Here is a 17901-nt window from a genome sequence, read left to right on the forward strand (position 1 = left end):
CAATCTGTTGCAAAATGCACATCTGCAATATTTCAGTCCCTCCAGAAAACGCAATTATGCGTTCTCATGATTCAATGCATAATCGGTCAAAGTCTGCATGTTTATGTGGAGGCCTCATTTTACGTTGCATTTTCGCCGCACAAATTGCAGATTTCTGCTTGCAAAATATGCGGGGCTTGCATGATTTCATAATCCCCGCATTTTCGTAGCAAAAAGTCATATATATCTTAGCAAAAAGTTGAAAAATTTTGCATTTACTTCACACATGCGCAGCCATGTCCCCTGTTCAGTCCTTCCAGAAAAACGCTGAGTTTTTTTGTGATTGTTGTGGGCAAAAATCCTCGATTTTGCGACACGTTTTCTTAAAAAATGCGATGGAATTGCTGGAATTTGCGAAAATTGCGGAACGTGCAAAAAATTCGGAACTTGCAAAAACTGCGGAAACTTGCAAAAGCTGCAATGATGTTCACGTCACTTCATAACGTTCCCATGGCAATAGAGGACACGGCTGCGGTTTTGGGAAGTAAATGCAACATCTTTCAACTTTCTGCTAATATATATGTGACTTTTTGCTGCGAAAATGCGGAAATTATGAAATCATGCAAGCCCTGCATATTTTGTGCACAGAAATATGTAATTAATGCGGCGAAAGTGCGCCGTATTTGGAAAAAATGCAGCCCCGCATAAATATGCGGACTTTGGCTGTTTTTCTGGAGGGACTGCCTGTTGGGAATGTTAGGAAGTGACATAAACTAGGCAACGTGAACATCAATGAAAAGCTGCAAACAATATTTGCAAGTTCACACAGTTTTTGCAAGTTCACGCAATTTCATTGCATAAAAATCCCACATATTCCATCGCATTTTTAAGAAAATGTGCCTCAAGATCAAGGATTTTTGCTCGCAGCAATCACCAAAAAACTTTCTGGAAGGACCGATATTTTTCCAAATGTTGATATATTGTGCAACCCTACCTTCGTATCTGACCTCTGTTCATCTTTTCCATCCAGAACCTCTTTTGTTTTATAATTTCCTTTTCTTTTGATTCCAGCAGGTAATAGGACGATACGTTTTTGCATCAAAGCCCGTGGCTTCTTTTCCTCAGTGGAACTGATGGATCCCATTTTAAAAACGATGAAAATGAGCGCTTGTCATTTTTCTTGCTAACTGCTTCATTTGTTTTGATTTCTGTCGGCCTGTCACACAGCCCGTCAGCTTCTAAATGAACATACATGTGGTTTTATTCGAAGTGGACGCTTAACCTCCTAACCTCAGTAGTCTGGAGTGCTTGTAAATTATGACAGATAGTCACATGTCTATTAAGAGCGGGATTTCGGTTCATCCAGGACAACCGCAAAACATGAACTTAAATACGCAGCGCCGGCGGGCCGATAGTTCATTAGTCTTGATTTGGAAGAATTAAGACTGTTTGAGAAATGTGTGGTGGTATTTTAATAAGCTGAATACTGCACTAGAGTGGCGTCTTTGTGTCTTTTGTCTGGGCCTGGACGAATGTAAAAAATACTGTGCTGTTTTCAAACCAGTCTGATTTGTCTCAACCAATGACTTGAGTTTGGGGCCGATCTGTTCATCCAACCAATGGCAGACGGGGCGTGGGTTCAGAAAACAATAGTTATTAGATTCCCCTTCCTCAAAATCTTTATGCATTGCTCTGTTTCTCTCTTTCTTTCATGATAAAGCATCTCATATCTGTGTGTCTCTCTCAGCCCTCTGTGTCACATTCGTCCGAGTGCCTGAACGCTGTGATTTATGACCCACATCTACTTCTCTCCTCCAAAAATCCATTGCAGCTGGACTGAAGGATTTATACAGAGACATAAATAAGTATATACACAGCAGTGCTATTATAGAGCTGTCCTGCTTTCTGCTGCTTGATCTGTGGATGGAGAGAGACAGAAAGAGAGATGGTGAAGATGATGTTCTGCTTCTTTGATATAAAGATATTTTACTTGTAATGTCATAGCTTGTTGAAACGCACAATGTAACCTGAACACTTAGTAATATTGTTTGTATTGTTGAGGACTACCTCATATTAGTGGATCTTTACGCGTGTGCACGCTTTTTGGGGGTTATTATTGTCCACAACCACATGCACTACAGAAAAAAGTGCGACGAGTGCAAAATTTGCAAAAGCTTAGTCCATTTTCTTAAAAAAATCCAGATATTTTACTCACCACCATGTCATCCAAAATGTTGATGTCTTTCTTTGTTCAGTCGAAAAGAAATTATGTTTTTTGAGGATAACATTCCAGGATTTTTCTCTTTTTTTTTGTGATTGTTGCGGGAAAAAATCCTCGATTTTGCGACACGTTTTCTTAAAAAATGCGATGGAATATGCGGGATATTTATGCAATTTATGCGATGGAATTGCGGGAATTCGCGAAAATTGCGGAACTTGCAAAAACTGTGGAAACTTGCAAAAGCTGCAATGATGTTCACGTCACATAATCACGTCACTTCATAACGTTCCCATGGCAACAGAGGACACGGCTGTGCTTGTGTGAAGTAAATGCAACATGTTTCAACTTTCTGCTAATATATATGTGACTTTTTGCTATGAAAATGCGGGGAGTATGAAATCATGCAAGCCCTGCATATTTTGTGCACGGAAATCTGTAATTAATGCGGCGAAAGTGCGTCGTATTTGGAAAAAATGCAGCCCCGCATAAATATGTGGACTTTGGCTGATTATGCAATAAATTGTGCGATTGCACAATCGCGTTTTTCTGGAGGGACTGCCTGTTGGGAATGTTAGGAAGTGACATAAACTAGGCAACGTGAACATCAATGAGTGCACGCTTTTTGGGGGTTATTATTGTCCACAACCACATGCACTACAGAAAAAAGTGCGACGAGTGCAAAATTTGCAAAAGCTTAGTCCATTTTCTTAAAAAAATCCAGATATTTTACTCACCACCATGTCATCCAAAATGTTGATGTCTTTCTTTGTTCAGTCGAAAAGAAATTATGTTTTTTGAGGAACACAACAGAAAAAAGTGCGACGAGTGCAAAATTTGCAAAAGCTTAGTCCATTTTCTTAAAAAAATCCAGATATTTTACTCACCACCATGTCATCCAAAATGTTGATGTCTTTCTTTGTTCAGTCGAAAAGAAATTATGTTTTTTGAGGAACACATTCCAGGATTTTTCTCATTTAAATGGACCCCAGCGCGTAACAGTTTTGACGCGGTTTGAAGTTGCAGTTTCAAAGGACTCTAAACGATCCCAAACGAGGCATAAGGGTCTTATCTAGTGAAAAGATTGTCATTTTTGACAAGAAAAATTTAAAATATATGCACTTTTAAACCACAACTTCTCATCTTCCTCCGGTCGTGTGAGGCGCCAGCGCGACCTCACGTAATTGCATAATGACATTGAAAGGTCACGTGTTACATATATGAAACGCACATTTGTGGACCATTTTAAACAATAAACTGACACAAAGACATTAATTAGTATCAGTTGACATACAACAACGTCGGAATGGTCCTCTTTCTCCACACTTGTAAGCACTGGGGTGTAGTTTCGCGTACGTCATCCGTAACCTCTTGATGTGATGACGTATTACGTGAGGTTGCGCTGGCACATCACAGGACCGGAGGAAGACGAGAAGTTGTGGTTTAAAAGTGCATATTTTTTATTTTTGGCTAGATAAGATCCTTATGCCTCGTTTGGGAGTCCTTTGAAACTGCAATTTTAAACTGCATTAAAACTGTTAAGTGTTGGGGTCCATTAAAGTCCATTAAAATGAGAAAAATCTTGGAATGTTTTCCTCAAAAAACATCATTTCTTCTCGACTGAAGTATTATTAAACATTAATGTGCAAAACTTTGCAATTCAAAAGCGTCTGGTACTTAATTTTATAATATGGTAATATGTTCAAATACCGGCTAATCTGTTTACTTACTTAAAATTAGGTTTTTCCATTAACAAATAATTTATTTTTTGTCATTATCGATTTATTCATTTCTCAACTCTTAAAAAGTATCTTTTTGCTTATTTTCAAGCCATTTTACTCCATGACGTCAACAACGGTTGTGTGATAGACAGCAGCTGTGTGTATTTGAGTTTGTGGATTGAAGACGGGATGATAGATAATAGACAGAGGAAAGGAGGGATAAGAACCGAGAGAGCGAATCCCCATCCGGGACCCAAAGAGTTGACGCTTGACTGACAGCGGGCGTCTATTCACCTGCCCTTCAGAGCCGCTCATATGAATGATGCAGCGGATTAAACCACGTCTGATCTTAAAAAGAGTGTCTTTCTGAATAGAGCAGGATAACATCTCCCTCCCAATCCTTTCTTTGCCTTATGCTGTCCCAAAGGTCACGGTCAAATGAAGTTTTGTGTGTCTCCTAATCCTCTGGGGACAGAGGGGGATGACGTTTTTCGGACACACTGGGTGTGGGATTACACCAGAATCCCATTTGCATCCGCAGAGTCTTTCCGAAACAATGTTTGGTTAAAAAACGCTGTTTTTGGGACCTTGACCGCTTTGAGTTGTTGATAGTGATCTGTAAGGTCCAGAGGGCAGACGGTCGGGAAACTCTATGCTGTCTGGGTCACGATTTGGATATTTTTGGGTTGTTTGTGAAAAAGCTCACTTGAGTTTAATGCACATTCAAGGTTACCACAGTTTCTGGTAACCTTGAAATACAGATTTCAGTGTTGCACTTCCTTCTTTCAATGATGGAAAAATCATTTTGCATCATTGAAAGAAGGAAGTTCAATATCTTTGTTGAGGGGGTGAGACGATAAACACCCCTTTTCTCGGTCAAATAGGCACCAAATTCTAAATGTATGTTAAATTTCGACTACAAATATGACGCACTTTCAATAAAGATTAATGTTTCTACGAGTGAAATGCTCCTTTAAAGGGATACTTCACCGATTTAGCATTCAGCTTTGTATCTGTAGAAACCCGGCAGTATTACTGAATGACCATGTTTCCCTCCCTCATTTCCCCCTGAGAGGAGAGATATCTGCATTTTGGTTCTGCAAAAAAGTCCTCCGATGATGTAATATGACGATTTTTGCATCATCGGAGGACTTTTTTGCAGAACCAAAATGCAGATATCTCTCCTCTCAGGGGGAAATGATGGAGGGAAACATGGTCATTCAGTAATACTGCCGGGTTTCTACAGATACAAAGCTGAATGCTAAATCGGTGAAGTATCCCTTTAAGAAACAATAAAAGTCTATTGCGTGTCCTTCATTAAATACGTGAATGTTTGTGCATTTGTGTGACAATGTCATGCATGGTCTCCAGGATGATGAAGGCCTCTTTACAGCTTCTACATCTTCTACAATGTGTTTCAACATGCAATTATCCAGCAAAGTAATTCTGCACAGATCAATTCCGGTATTGATCAGTGATCAATCTGATTTTTACACAGCAAGAACATCATTTAACAGCTCTTTGTCACTTTCACTGGATTAGTTTATTAAAATAAAAAATGTAATTATGATGGATGGCCATATTTTTTCGCTAAATTCATCTCACTCTCTCTTTCTCTCAAACGATATGAAATTAGTCCAGTGTGCACCGACCTTCAGGATGAGATTCTGAAGTGCTACAGGGAAAATGCCGGAAAGACTTTGCTGTGCTCCAACCTAGCCTCGCTATACATGCAGTGTGTCAACAATGCTAAACAGGTAAGTGTGTGCATCTGTGTGTGTGCCTACCTAATATTAACTAGCATTAGACATAGACTTGTTAAGTAACCTCACGAAAACTTGAACAAAATGTGTAATTGTTGTTTAAATACTAAGCCTGGCGTGACAAATTTTGTTTTGGGTGAACTGTCCTTTAAAAGCGATAGTTAAGCAAAAAATGAAAATTACCTCATGATTTACTCACCCTCAAGCCATTGCACATGTCCATCATTTGTAAGATGAGCAAAATTTGAGTTATTGTAGTAAATGTCCTTGCTCTTCCAAGCTTTATAACAGTTGAAAACATGGCCCACTGCTTTCAACCCAAAAAGTACATTCATCCTTTACAGAAGTAATCCACATTGGGGAAGCTAATAAAGTTTTAAATATGTATATTTTTCGTACAAAAACGCATTGATTACCCTTAGAAGGCCTTTATTAATGCCCTGGAGCCATGTGGATTACTTCTGTGAAGGATGAATGTACTTTTTGGGCTTGAAAGTCGTGTGCCATGTTTTCAACCATTATAAAGCATTGAAGTGCCAGGACATTCACTAATGGTGCTTTTCCATTGCATACACTGCAAAAAAAAGATTTTTAAGAAAAAAAATTCTTCGTATTTTTGTCTTGTTTTCAGTAAAAATAATATGCTTTTTCTTGATGAGCAAAATGACCCAAGCAAAAATATCAAATTTTAAAGGCGAAGTGCACAATGTTTGAAAGCCAATGTTGATATTTGAAATCACCTAAACAAACACGCCCCTACACCAATAGAATCTGGACCTTCTTTTAAAAGACCCGCCCCACACATACGCAACCCGGCAAGGATGTCGGTTAGTAGACACGCTCCTTACTGCTGATTGGCTATAAGTGTGTTTTGGTAGTCGGCCCGTCTCCTGTTCCAAAGCGTTTTTCAAACATTGTTCACTCCGCCTTTAAGTCATTTTGTGTATAAAACAAGTAAAAAAATCTGCCAATGGGGTAAGCAAAAAAATCTTGAACATTTTTTCAACACTAAATTCAAGAAAAATTCGAGATAAATTAGCTTACCCCATTTGGCAGATTTTTTTGCTTGTTTTATATATATATTTTTTTTAAATATTTTATATGTAATGTAATATAATATATATGTTTTATATATTTTGGGTAATTTTGCTCATAAAGAACAAGCAAAAAATCTGCCAATGGGGTAAGCAAAAAATCTTGAAAATTTTTCTTAAACACTAAATTCAAGAAAAAATTGTTTATTCTGCCCAAAATCTGCCCATTGGTTGATTTTAGCTTGTTTTATGTACAAAATCACTTAAATTTGATATTTTTGGTCTAAAAACTAGACTTATTTTCTTGGGTCGTTTTGCTCATCAAGACAAAGCATCTTAATTTAAGAATTTTTAGATATTTTTACTGAAAACAAGACAAAAATACTATTTTTTTTTCTTGAAAATCATTTTTTGCAGTGTAGTACCCGATGCACTGCAAAAAATCACTTTCTTAGTATTTTTGTCTTGTTTTCAGTAAAAATATCTAAAAATTACTAAATCAAGATGTATTTTCTGGAATAATGGAATAAGAAAAAAATTCTTGAATTATGTGTTTATAAAAAAAAGTAAACTGATTTTTTTAGAACATTTTTCTTATTCCATTGGCAGATTTGATTTGCTTATTTTAAGCACTAATTTACTTAAAGTTTATATTTTTTGTCTAAAAACTAGACTTAGGTCATTTGGCTCATCAAGAAATTTTACATATTAATTTAAGAATTTTATAGATATTTTTCCTGAAAACAAGACAAACATACTAAGGAAGAAAGTAATTTTTGCAGTGTTAGTCGGGTCGGGTCAGCTCACTTTTAGGGCCTTTTCTACTGGGTGCAGTACATAGTACCCTATACTTTTTTTTAGTACCGCCTCGGTTGAGGTTCCCAGCGAGCTGAGCTGATACTTAAACGTGACGTGAAAACGCTGAAGATCACTGATTGGTCTAAGAGAATCGTCACTACCAGCGTCATCTCTGTAATGCAAGATTAGCTTTACCTACGTCGTGCGCTGTCTCGAGCCCACCTGTTATCATCTGTGCTCTGCTATAAGAAAAAAATCCACAGGTTGGGAATCAGGAACACCATACCCGAGTTTTCCAGGCTTGCGGTTTGTGGTGGCACATCCGCGACACGCACGTCCGCATGCACGCCATTTTTGCAAATTAAATGAGTCAACTGATGGGTGTTTGTACAAAAACATGTGAGACAGAGGTACGGATAAACACGATGTACAAACATTTATTTGTTGTGGTCAATTTTGATTTGTCATGTGTATTACGGATAACTTGAGGGTAAATAAATCATGGGGTAGTTTTCATTTTTGCTTAACGATCCCTTTTAAGGGAACTCTTCTTTGTAAGGCATGTGCGTTAGATATTACAATCCAGACTGTGTATACTAGACTTGTTTTACATGTTTGTGTGTGTGTGTTTTAGTTTCCAGCTCCTCTTTAGCCCACAGCAATAAGACCCAGTGAACCAATCCTGCCATACTTTACCATCCCTGTAATAACACACGCTCTGCCTGCCTGACCCAGACCTCCATTTGCACATCGAAACTTTCTCTCACTCTCCGCTCGGGTACGGGCGGCACTAAGTTCGCTCTAAATTATAGGCTCAGACGAAAGAGTCATTTCCATAATACCGGCTGACAGCTGCTGTTCTTGGTCCGGGCCTAAGTGTGTGTTAAATGAAGTAAGTGGGAACGAGGGATGTGTCATTTAAATAGCGCCGTCCCCTGCTGCAGCGTCCTGCGAACCCAATACCGTAACACGCAGGCAAAATTTCGTAAATCTCCTCAGCACACTCCTGCAATTCCGGACAAACACAATTTATATTCAGATGGATCTTTCCATTAGATTTTTTACAGCAGTGCGGTTTCGGGAGCGAAGGCGCAAGAGAAATAGTATTGCTCTCTGGGGTATAAGTATTAAAGCACCGCTGTGAATTCTCCGCCACTTAGGCAATACATCATGTAAATAAAGTTATGTTTTATTCATACTTGCGCAAAAGTTACCTGTAACTTATTTAGCATTTCTAATGTTTTGGATTTGTGCGTATTTATATGCATGTTCATGCATACAGTAGGCCTGTACTTACTGTTAGTGTCTCGTAAATTGAATTTAGATTCCCATGTTCGTGTGAGGTATTTTATGATTTTATTGACTGTGCTATGAGGAACAGAGGTTACCTGTGTAATAAACTTTTATTAGGCACACAGGAACAGCAAAGATAACTGCGGGATAACAAAACTACTTAACCGTGTGTGTGCATGTGTGAGAGAGACAGAGAAGGGCGGCACAAAGAACGTAGGCAACAATATACAGCCACAAAAAAATTAAGAGACCACTTCAATAGGGTGGTCCTTATTTTTCAACTTTTAAAAGTTCATGCTCTCACCAAACCAATATGTTTAAAAAAAAAAATCAATCAATGGGCATTTTTTTATATGAATTAATATTTAGAGGTTGCTCAAGACCTTTGAAGTTTAACACATTCACGTATTAAAGCATGTATAATTGTTTAATAATATATACTTATGGCAGCAGTGGACTTATTTGACCATGCTCCATGCAATTAAAACGCCTTTCAAAGCAAAAAGCTTCAATGTGAATGAAGCACAACAGACAATGAGTCAATGGCTGAAGCAACACGAAGCAAGTCCGCTATATGGTTACTCGGATCAGAAAAGACTGAAATAAGTGGAACAAAGTTACCCTCCAAGAAGCAAGTTTTATGTGTGTTGTGTGTTTTTAAATGGTACCGTTTTGGCAAAAATATATGATTTCGGAAATATTCAAAGGCTTTGAGAAACCTCTAGATATTGTAAGAACAATTTAAAAGTGTGTTTTCATTGATATCCTAACACATTTAAAAAAAAAATTGACCCATTATAAGGACCACTTCAAGATTATCTTGTTTGACTCTGTGGACCCTGTACCGGGTCCAGAATTATCTTATTTTGACTTAATATAAAATATTCCTTTAATTTTTAATGGTCTGTCATGGACCCAGTACCACATATGAGATACTGTTTGAAAGCTTAGACTCTCTACTTTCTGCAGATATGCATCACTTTGAGATATGTTTCACTGTAAGAAAGTTAGTTACACTTAATTTACACTATCACCCCCCCCATAATTTTGAATATCATTTAATATTCACATATTTCATATTTTTCAAGTATGACAAACATGGGCAAGTCTTATATCAAATGAAAGCTCTCACTCTCAGGAATAAGGCTGCAGTGTTATTTTTGTCCTATTTTTATCACATATCCAACAATCGTCGAATGAATAATGATGTAAAAAATAGTCTTTTGTAAACATATGGGAAACTTGAGTGTGGACTGCCTCAGATAGCACAGATAGCCACAAATGATACACCATCTTTTCTATTAGGTCCTACTCTAAAAAATGAGTCCATTCACAGCATTTTCTTTGGTTGTGTGCATGAACAATCCCTTGCTATTTATTATATGTGCAAAACAAAAAATTAATATTTATATGAAAAATGTATTTTCGCACACTTCAGTAAAATGAGAATAACTTTTGAATGCGACATGCTAAAGAGATCATTCTTTTTTTGACTGTTTACTGTCTGCTGCTGTTAACAACCAGAACTGTCTGCAGTCTGCTAGAGCACCCAGAACCAGAGTTATTCACTATCAGAGGCAGTATTTACAACATAAAAAAAGAAAATTTGGTGTTTTATCATATGAAAAACCACATAAATAACAATATTTGTCACAAACAGCAGCTTTTTATGTAACTTCAAAGGGTTTTCTGCAAAATGATATAAAGCAATTGCATTTATTCCACTGTATGTGGTTATGGGAGCACTTCAAATGTTTTTTGGCAGAAATTGTACTCCATAAGCGTATTATTCCTCCCATCAGTTGGAGTAAAATAACTTTTGCAATTATTAGGATAGAGAAAAAATTCCTTTTTCCTCTGTAAGCTGGCAATTGCTGGAATCAAATAAAACTGTCTGCAGGTTTCGTTCCCACTCAGGGCCAGAGTTATACACTTTTAAATACAGACTTTAGAAAAAAAACATCAAAAAGCGCCTATTTATTTTTGTGTTTATTAGAGGACTGACAACACATACAACCATGTTGAGCACTTTTAACAGTGTTTTATGTAATTTCAGAGGGTTTCCTGTAAAATGATACCAAACTTTTGTATGTGCACCTCTGCTTGTGGGTATGAGAAGCTTTTGAAATTGGGTAGGCCAAATCCAGGCGAAAATCCCCAAAATAGCCTCAGAGTGTGTTCAATTTTTCTACATTTTGTTATTATAGGTATGGGTTTTATAAAATTATAATTTTGGATCATTTGTTACGGCAAAATTTCAGCCAAATTCCTAAGAAAAATTATTATTTGTATTTACATTAATTTACTGAAAATTGAAAAGGGGAAAAAATGGTCAAAATAACAAAAATAATGAAATTTTTTCAGATCTTGAATACGGCAAAGTTCAAATTCATTTTTCAACAACACAATACTAATGTTTTTACATGTAATCTTGAAGTAGTTCATCTTTCACGTGTCTTGGACTTTTAGCTTGCTGTTGGATAACTTTGTCACTCTTAAGGTTTGCTTTGGTTGGAATTCCTTAAAGTTGGGTTCTTAAGGAAGCTGAACGAGCAAAATGTTCCCTCGTAAACAACAACACACGTCTTTGGTGACGTTCATTTTGTGTCAGCTCTTGGTTTGTGCATGCGTGCACTTTTCCGGTTAAAGCGCCCATATAAGGACTTCCGCTGTACTTTCTGCAATGAAATTGCCCATAAAAGGAAGAAAGCAAGATTGTTATGTATGAATCTTTTAGTTTGAAAAAATCTTTCTGAAACTTATATGAACCAACAGCTTTTTGACACTTTGCCTATGTAAGCATGAGAAAAGTTGTATGTTGATAAGTCAAAATGCATGAAATAGCTTTAAACCACCACCTTTAGCCTTAAACTTCACTTAAAAACATGTTTTTTTGCAGTCTTGGAGTAGTTCAAAAGTGAATATTTGATGGAATAACCCTGATTTTTAATCACATCTTTCATGTATCTTGTTCTTTTACATTGCTGTGCATGACTTTGTCACTCTTAAGGTTTGCTTTGGTTGGAATTTCATAAAGTTGGCTTCTTTGGGAAGCTGAACGACGAGCGAAATTTTCCCTCATAAACAACAAAACACATCTTTGGTGACGTTAATCTTGTATCAGCTCTTGGTTTGTGCATGCGTGCGCTTTTCCGGTTAAAGCGCCCATATAAGGACTTCACTGTACTTCCTGCAATGAAATTGCCCATAAAAGGAAGAAAGCAAGATTGTTATGTATGAATCTTTTATGTTTGAAAAAATCTTTCCGGAACTTATATGAACCAACAGCTTTTTGACACTTTGCCTATGTAAGCATGAGAAAAGTTGTATGTTGATAAGTCAAAATGCATGAAATAGCTTTAAACCACCACCTTTAACCTTAAACTTCACTTAAAAACACGTTTTTTTGCAGTCTTGGAGTAGTTCAAAAGTGAATATTTGATGGAATAACCCTGATTTTTAATCACATCTTTTATGTATCTTGTTCTTTTACATTGCTGTGCATGACTTTGTCAGTCTTAAGGTTTGCTTTGGTTGGAATTCCATAAAGTTGGGTTCTTTAGGAAGCTGAACGAGCGAAATTTTCCCACATAAACAACAACACACGTCTTTGGTGACGTTCATTTTGTGTCAGCTCTTGGTTTGTACGCGTGCATGCACTATTCCGGTTAAAGTGCCCATATAAGGACTTCCGCTGTACTTTCTGCAATGAAAAGGCACATAAAAAGGAAGAAAGCAAGATCGTTATGTATGAATCTTTTATGTTTGAAAAAATCTTTCCGAAACTTATACGAACCAACAGCTTTTTGACACTTTGCCTATGTTTAGCATGAGAAAAGTTGTATGTTGATAAGTCAAAATGCATGAAATAGCTTTAAACCACCACCTTTAACCTTAAACTTATCTTAAAAACACGTTTTTTTGCAGTCTTGGAGTAGTTCAAAAGTGAATATTTGATGGAATAACCCTGATTTTTAATCACATCTTTCATGTATCTTGTTCTTTTACATTGCTGTGCATGACTTTGTCAGTCTTAAGGTTTGCTTTGGTTGGATTTCCATAAAGTTGGGTTCTTTAGGAAGCTGAACGAGCGAAATTTTCCCTCATAAAGAACAAAACATCTTTGGTGACGTTAATCTTGTATCAGCTCTTGGTTTGTGCATGCGTGCGCTTTTCCGGTTAAAACGCCCATATAAGGACTTCCGCTGTACTTTCTGCAATGAAATTGCCCATAAAAAGGAAGAAAGCAAGATTGTTACGTATGAATCTTTTATGTTTGAAAAAATCTTTCCGAAACTTATACGAACCAACAGCTTTTTGACACTTTGCCTATGTTTAGCATGAGAAAAGTTGTATGTTATTAAATCAGAATGCATGAAATAGCTTTAAGCTCCCACCACCGCCACATTTAAGCTTAAACTGCACTTAAAAACTAATTTTTCGCGGTCTTGAAGTAGTTCAAATGTGAATTTTTGATGGAATAACCCTGATTTTTAATCACATCTTTCATGTGTCTTGATATGCGCTCAGTCTTTTACATTGCTGTTGGATGACTTTGTCACTCTTGTGATTTGCATTTGTTGGAATTCAACAGATACTGAAATGGTCACAATACATGTAGAAATCATGATTAAATGCAAAACCGGATTGGTCTCTTAATTTTTTCTGTGGCTGTATGTATATACTGTATATGTACGTATATTGCATTTTTTGCAATATCCTATCTGTTTCTCATAAAACAATCATTCTTACATCTGTCTTAGGATGTAAATTGAGGTCTTTTTAACATAATCAGTTTATCACCAAAACTACACTTTGGCTTTAACCTGGCACATACTCTTGAGGATCCTCATCAATTCTCTACTAAGACTTTCACACCAATCGGCCTTACAATAATTCAATGCTTTTCTGTGATGACAATCATCGGATTTGTTGCCTCCTCTGTGCTTGTCTGTCTGGATCAGGAAGTCCCGCAGGATCTCATCATTTTCAAAGGAGGAGGACTGGATCAGACACCATGTTTAATTTGTATTAACAACTGTTATTGTAGGCATGGATCTAATCAGTGGTCCCCATAGCTAAAAAGCACAGAAGAATGAGTTCCCTTGATACGCACTTACTGTGGAAGAGGGTAATGATTGGTGATCGGTCATGGCTAAGGCTTTGTGAACATAATTACTCAATGGTTTATCTATCCTGGACTGATAATATTTGACTGTGACCTTCTCCTTCTTCCATCACTTTGTAAAGCTGTGACTATGGTGCAACCTCAAGCCAATAGTGCCGAAGATAAAGCGCCCACCTCTTCCTCTTAAAACACAGTCAATGCTTTTTTATCGCCAGCGATCTCGCTCTTTTTTATTCTTTAACGCTTGGTCAAGCGATCCTCACCCTCCCTTTTTATTTCTGTCAACTGTCTTCAACTTTTTTAGAAACAGTAGGAGAGTCTATAGGCATCTGTTTTGTGCCAAAACATGCATCCTTTAGAGGTTTGGGACAAATCAACCCAAAGTCCCTTTAGGGAAGTAGCGCCACTAGGAGCCCATTTTTGCAACAACAGTTTTTTTTTCAGTTAAGGGGTGGTATTATTATAATAAGATCTCCTTATGACATCATAAGTGACGTAATTTTGTTGGCCAACCCTGGATTTTTACTATATGCTTTTGGATTATCACAAAAAAATGAGATTTGTGTTTATAAAAAATTAATGACACTTACACATTTTGTCCAACAAGATAGATAAACAAAACTTCTAGTAAACACATTTAGATTCCAAAAATCATAAAATATTTATACGCATAGTGTAGTATAGTAAAATATAGTATACACTATTGCTGCGTCCGAAACCGCCTACTTCCATACTATTCTTGCGAGGCAAGAAGTATGTCCAAATACATAGTATTCCAACAACAGTATGCGAAAATTACCCGGATGACCTACTACTTACAGTTAGATTTTATAGTGTGCACACGACGGACACTTCACTATCCCACTATCCCATGAGTTATCCAACGAAGAAGAGGCGTCGTCATATTAGGACATGGCGGAAAGCGGTGATGCGGCTGTATTCGCGCTGGTATGACATGACGTGATGATGACGTATTTTTACGTGATGTATCAACATGGCGGATGTAGTACGTCTGAATCTCATTTATAGTACCAGGATTCATACTATACAGTACCTACTGTTTTAACGGTCAGTAAGTAAGTACTTCATCTCATTCAGTATGTACTGTACAGTACGGGGTTTCGGACGCAGCCTATAAGATAACGTTAATGGAGTTCTCCTGTCATTCCCATGACTGCAACTTTGGTGACCTCATGTGAGGTTTGCAACCTCTGCATTCAGGGTTCACACGGGTCCTTGAAATCCTTAAAAATTTGTGAATCTGTGGGAGAAATCAAGGCCCTGGGTCGTTTTTGAAAATATACATACATAGATACAGGTCATTGAAAGTGCTTGAATCTATTTTATGCAAGAAGTTTTCTGGAAAAAAATCCATATTATGCCCTTTGTAGTGTAGGATAATATCATAAAAATTCTAGACTTTTTAGGCACACGTGCTAAACTGTTCGCTTTAAAATGCAAATATACATTCTGTATGCGAATGTTGATTCATACCAAAATGCTTTTTTGCATAGTTGTGTTTTGACAAATGAAAACGTCTCGGGTTACGTATGTAACTGTTGTTCCCTGAGAAGGGAACGAGGCGCTGCATCTCCCTTGCCATACTTTCTGCATCCCTGTAACGCCGTCTTTGGCAATATTTCAGATAGCGATATACCCAAAGTGTCACCGCAGTGACGCAGCGCGAGTTCCCTCGAAAGGGAACTTTAACAATGTATCTTAAAAGGTAACACGATGTAACCTTGCTCTCACTTGAAATGTGTCCCCACAATTACTCCTTGAATTTTAGGGTATTGGACCTTCAAAGTCCTTGAAAGGTCCTTGAATTTGAAGTTAACTAAGGTGTGGGAACCCTGTGCATTATTTACAGCATCTTAAAAAGATTACTCCAAAAAATCCAGATAATTTACTCACCCAAGATGTCATCCAAAATGTTGATGTCTGTCTTTCTTTATTCAAAAATAAATTAACATTTTTGATGAAAACATTCCAGGATTTTTCTCATAGAGTGGACTGCAGTGGACCTCAACAGTTTGCAATGCAGTTTCAAAGGGCTCTAAACGATACCAAACAAGGCGTAACCACGTTTTATCTAGCGAAACGATCATAATTTTCGCCAAAAATAAATAACAGTATGTACTTTTAAACCACAACTTCTCGTCTTGCACTAGCCGTGTGATGCGCCAGCGTGACTTTACGTATTAAGTAATCACGTCGAAAGGTCACACATGACGTATGCGAAATTTCCGCTCCAGTGTTTACAAGTGTGGAAAAGGAGGACCGTTCCCGGCGTTGTTGTATATGGATTAATACTAATTAATGTCTTTGTGTCAGTTTATTTTTTTTAAATGGTCTGCAAGTGTGCGTTTCACATGTAACGCATAACCTTTCGATGTGATTACGTAAGGTCGCGCTGGTGCGTCACACTGCTAAAAGTACTTTTTTTGCCTAAAATGATGATTGTTCATTAGATAAGACCCTTATGATAAGATGCCTCAGTTGGGATCGTTTAGAAGCTTGTAACTGCAATTTTAAACTGTATTGAAACTGTTGAGGTCCACTATATGGAGAAAAATCCTGGAATGTTTTCCTCAACAAAAACGAAATTTCTTTTCAACTAAATATAAAAAGACATAAACATCTTGGATGACATGGGGGTGAGTAAATTATTTGGATTTTGGGGTAATCTTTTAATATGTGTTCAAATTGATGTCTTTTCTCTCAGCACTTTCATTGTTTTCTTCCCAGCCGACTGTAATACCCGTCTCTCCACTTTTCTCAATCTTTCCTACCTCTCCTCTAGGCATTTTATTTCCAGTTATTTGGTGCAGTACCCTGTAAGAGATGTGTATTGACAGAAATAAGGAACTGTATGTTTGTGTTTGTGTATGTTTTTTGCTTCCATTGCGGTTTTGCTGTGCTTTGCTATTCACATCTCTTTATGTTGCTCGTTCCTGTCTCACCTTTAGTCACAGACTCTCATGTACTTACAGTTCACTCTGTGTCTATTTTAGTTTACTATCTTGCGTATTTGTATGTGGAAACATTTCTTTTGTTCCTAACAAATATTTTTTTCTCTCTGTCTAGGAGAAGTTAAGGACTGGAGGTTAAGTCTCAGAGCAGAAAGCGAAGAAGAGCTGTTTGTGTCTGTGATCTCGCCGTTTATCGACCGATGCCAAGGAAAGACACCATCCAGAGATACACCTGATTCACAAGAGCAAGAAACTGCAGTGAAACCTTTTACCCATTCTCCCCACTTTGGCCTTCCTTCAATCCCTCTTGCCGTGTCCTTTTTCTTCAGATATGGTAAAACAGGTAGCGCTTTTGGAAATGGATAGAACAGAATCCGCAACTGTGCAGTCCAGGCTGGTGTGCAGTGTTTGTGGGACGTTTTAATGTTTTGGAGACATGTTTGAAGGTTGGCCACAATAGTCCGATCTACACCCACAAAAGTCCCAGAATTCCCAGCTTGTGGCGTGTGAGTGTAGATTTGTTTGTCGAACACTGATGTAGCATCACTCGCCAATCATTTTGCCTGAGGTCACCACCCATAATTCTCCAGCAGCACACTCCTCATTGCACTAGACACATCTTTAAGCTGTTCATTGTGTTTTCGTGTGTTACTTTCATAATCCACCTGCTTTGTTTTGTTTGTCAAGAGGCGTTTGGCCTTGAGCCTCTGATCTGCTTTGAAGAATAAACATATGAAACCCTTAACCACTTCTGGCCATGTCCTTTTATTTTGAAAGATTGCTCGTTTCTAATGCATTGATGGTGTTCATAGTCATAGTAGATTAGGGACGTGAAAAGAGTTTTAAAATGAATGAAGAGAGAGACCAGATGCTGGAAAAATAAGAGAGTGAAAGCACGTTTGCTTCCTAAAGCGTAGCCCCTCTCTCTCTTATATCTCTTTCCACTCTTTCATTCTTCGCACCATTTTAAATTTATCCGTCAGGCTATGCAGTGT

At 37.5% G+C, this 17901-nt stretch overlaps 1 protein-coding gene across 2 annotated transcripts in view; it reads left to right on the top strand.

Annotated features, from left to right (window-relative positions):
• chchd3a (coiled-coil-helix-coiled-coil-helix domain containing 3a) overlaps nt 1-17651 on the top strand; it is a 96071-nt gene extending 78420 nt beyond the window's left edge. For both annotated transcript variants that reach the window (XM_073868414.1, XM_073868419.1), the window contains 2 exons: nt 5536-5675; nt 17022-17651. In XM_073868414.1, coding sequence (XP_073724515.1) covers nt 5536-5675; nt 17022-17045 — 164 coding nt within the window. In that variant the 3' untranslated portion in view covers nt 17046-17651. The remainder of the gene's footprint in view (nt 1-5535; nt 5676-17021) is intronic.
• Nucleotides 17652-17901: the final 250 nt, after the last annotated feature.

This window comes from Misgurnus anguillicaudatus, chromosome 1 (genome assembly GCF_027580225.2).
Source record: "Misgurnus anguillicaudatus chromosome 1, ASM2758022v2, whole genome shotgun sequence".
NCBI lineage: Eukaryota > Metazoa > Chordata > Actinopteri > Cypriniformes > Cobitidae > Misgurnus > Misgurnus anguillicaudatus.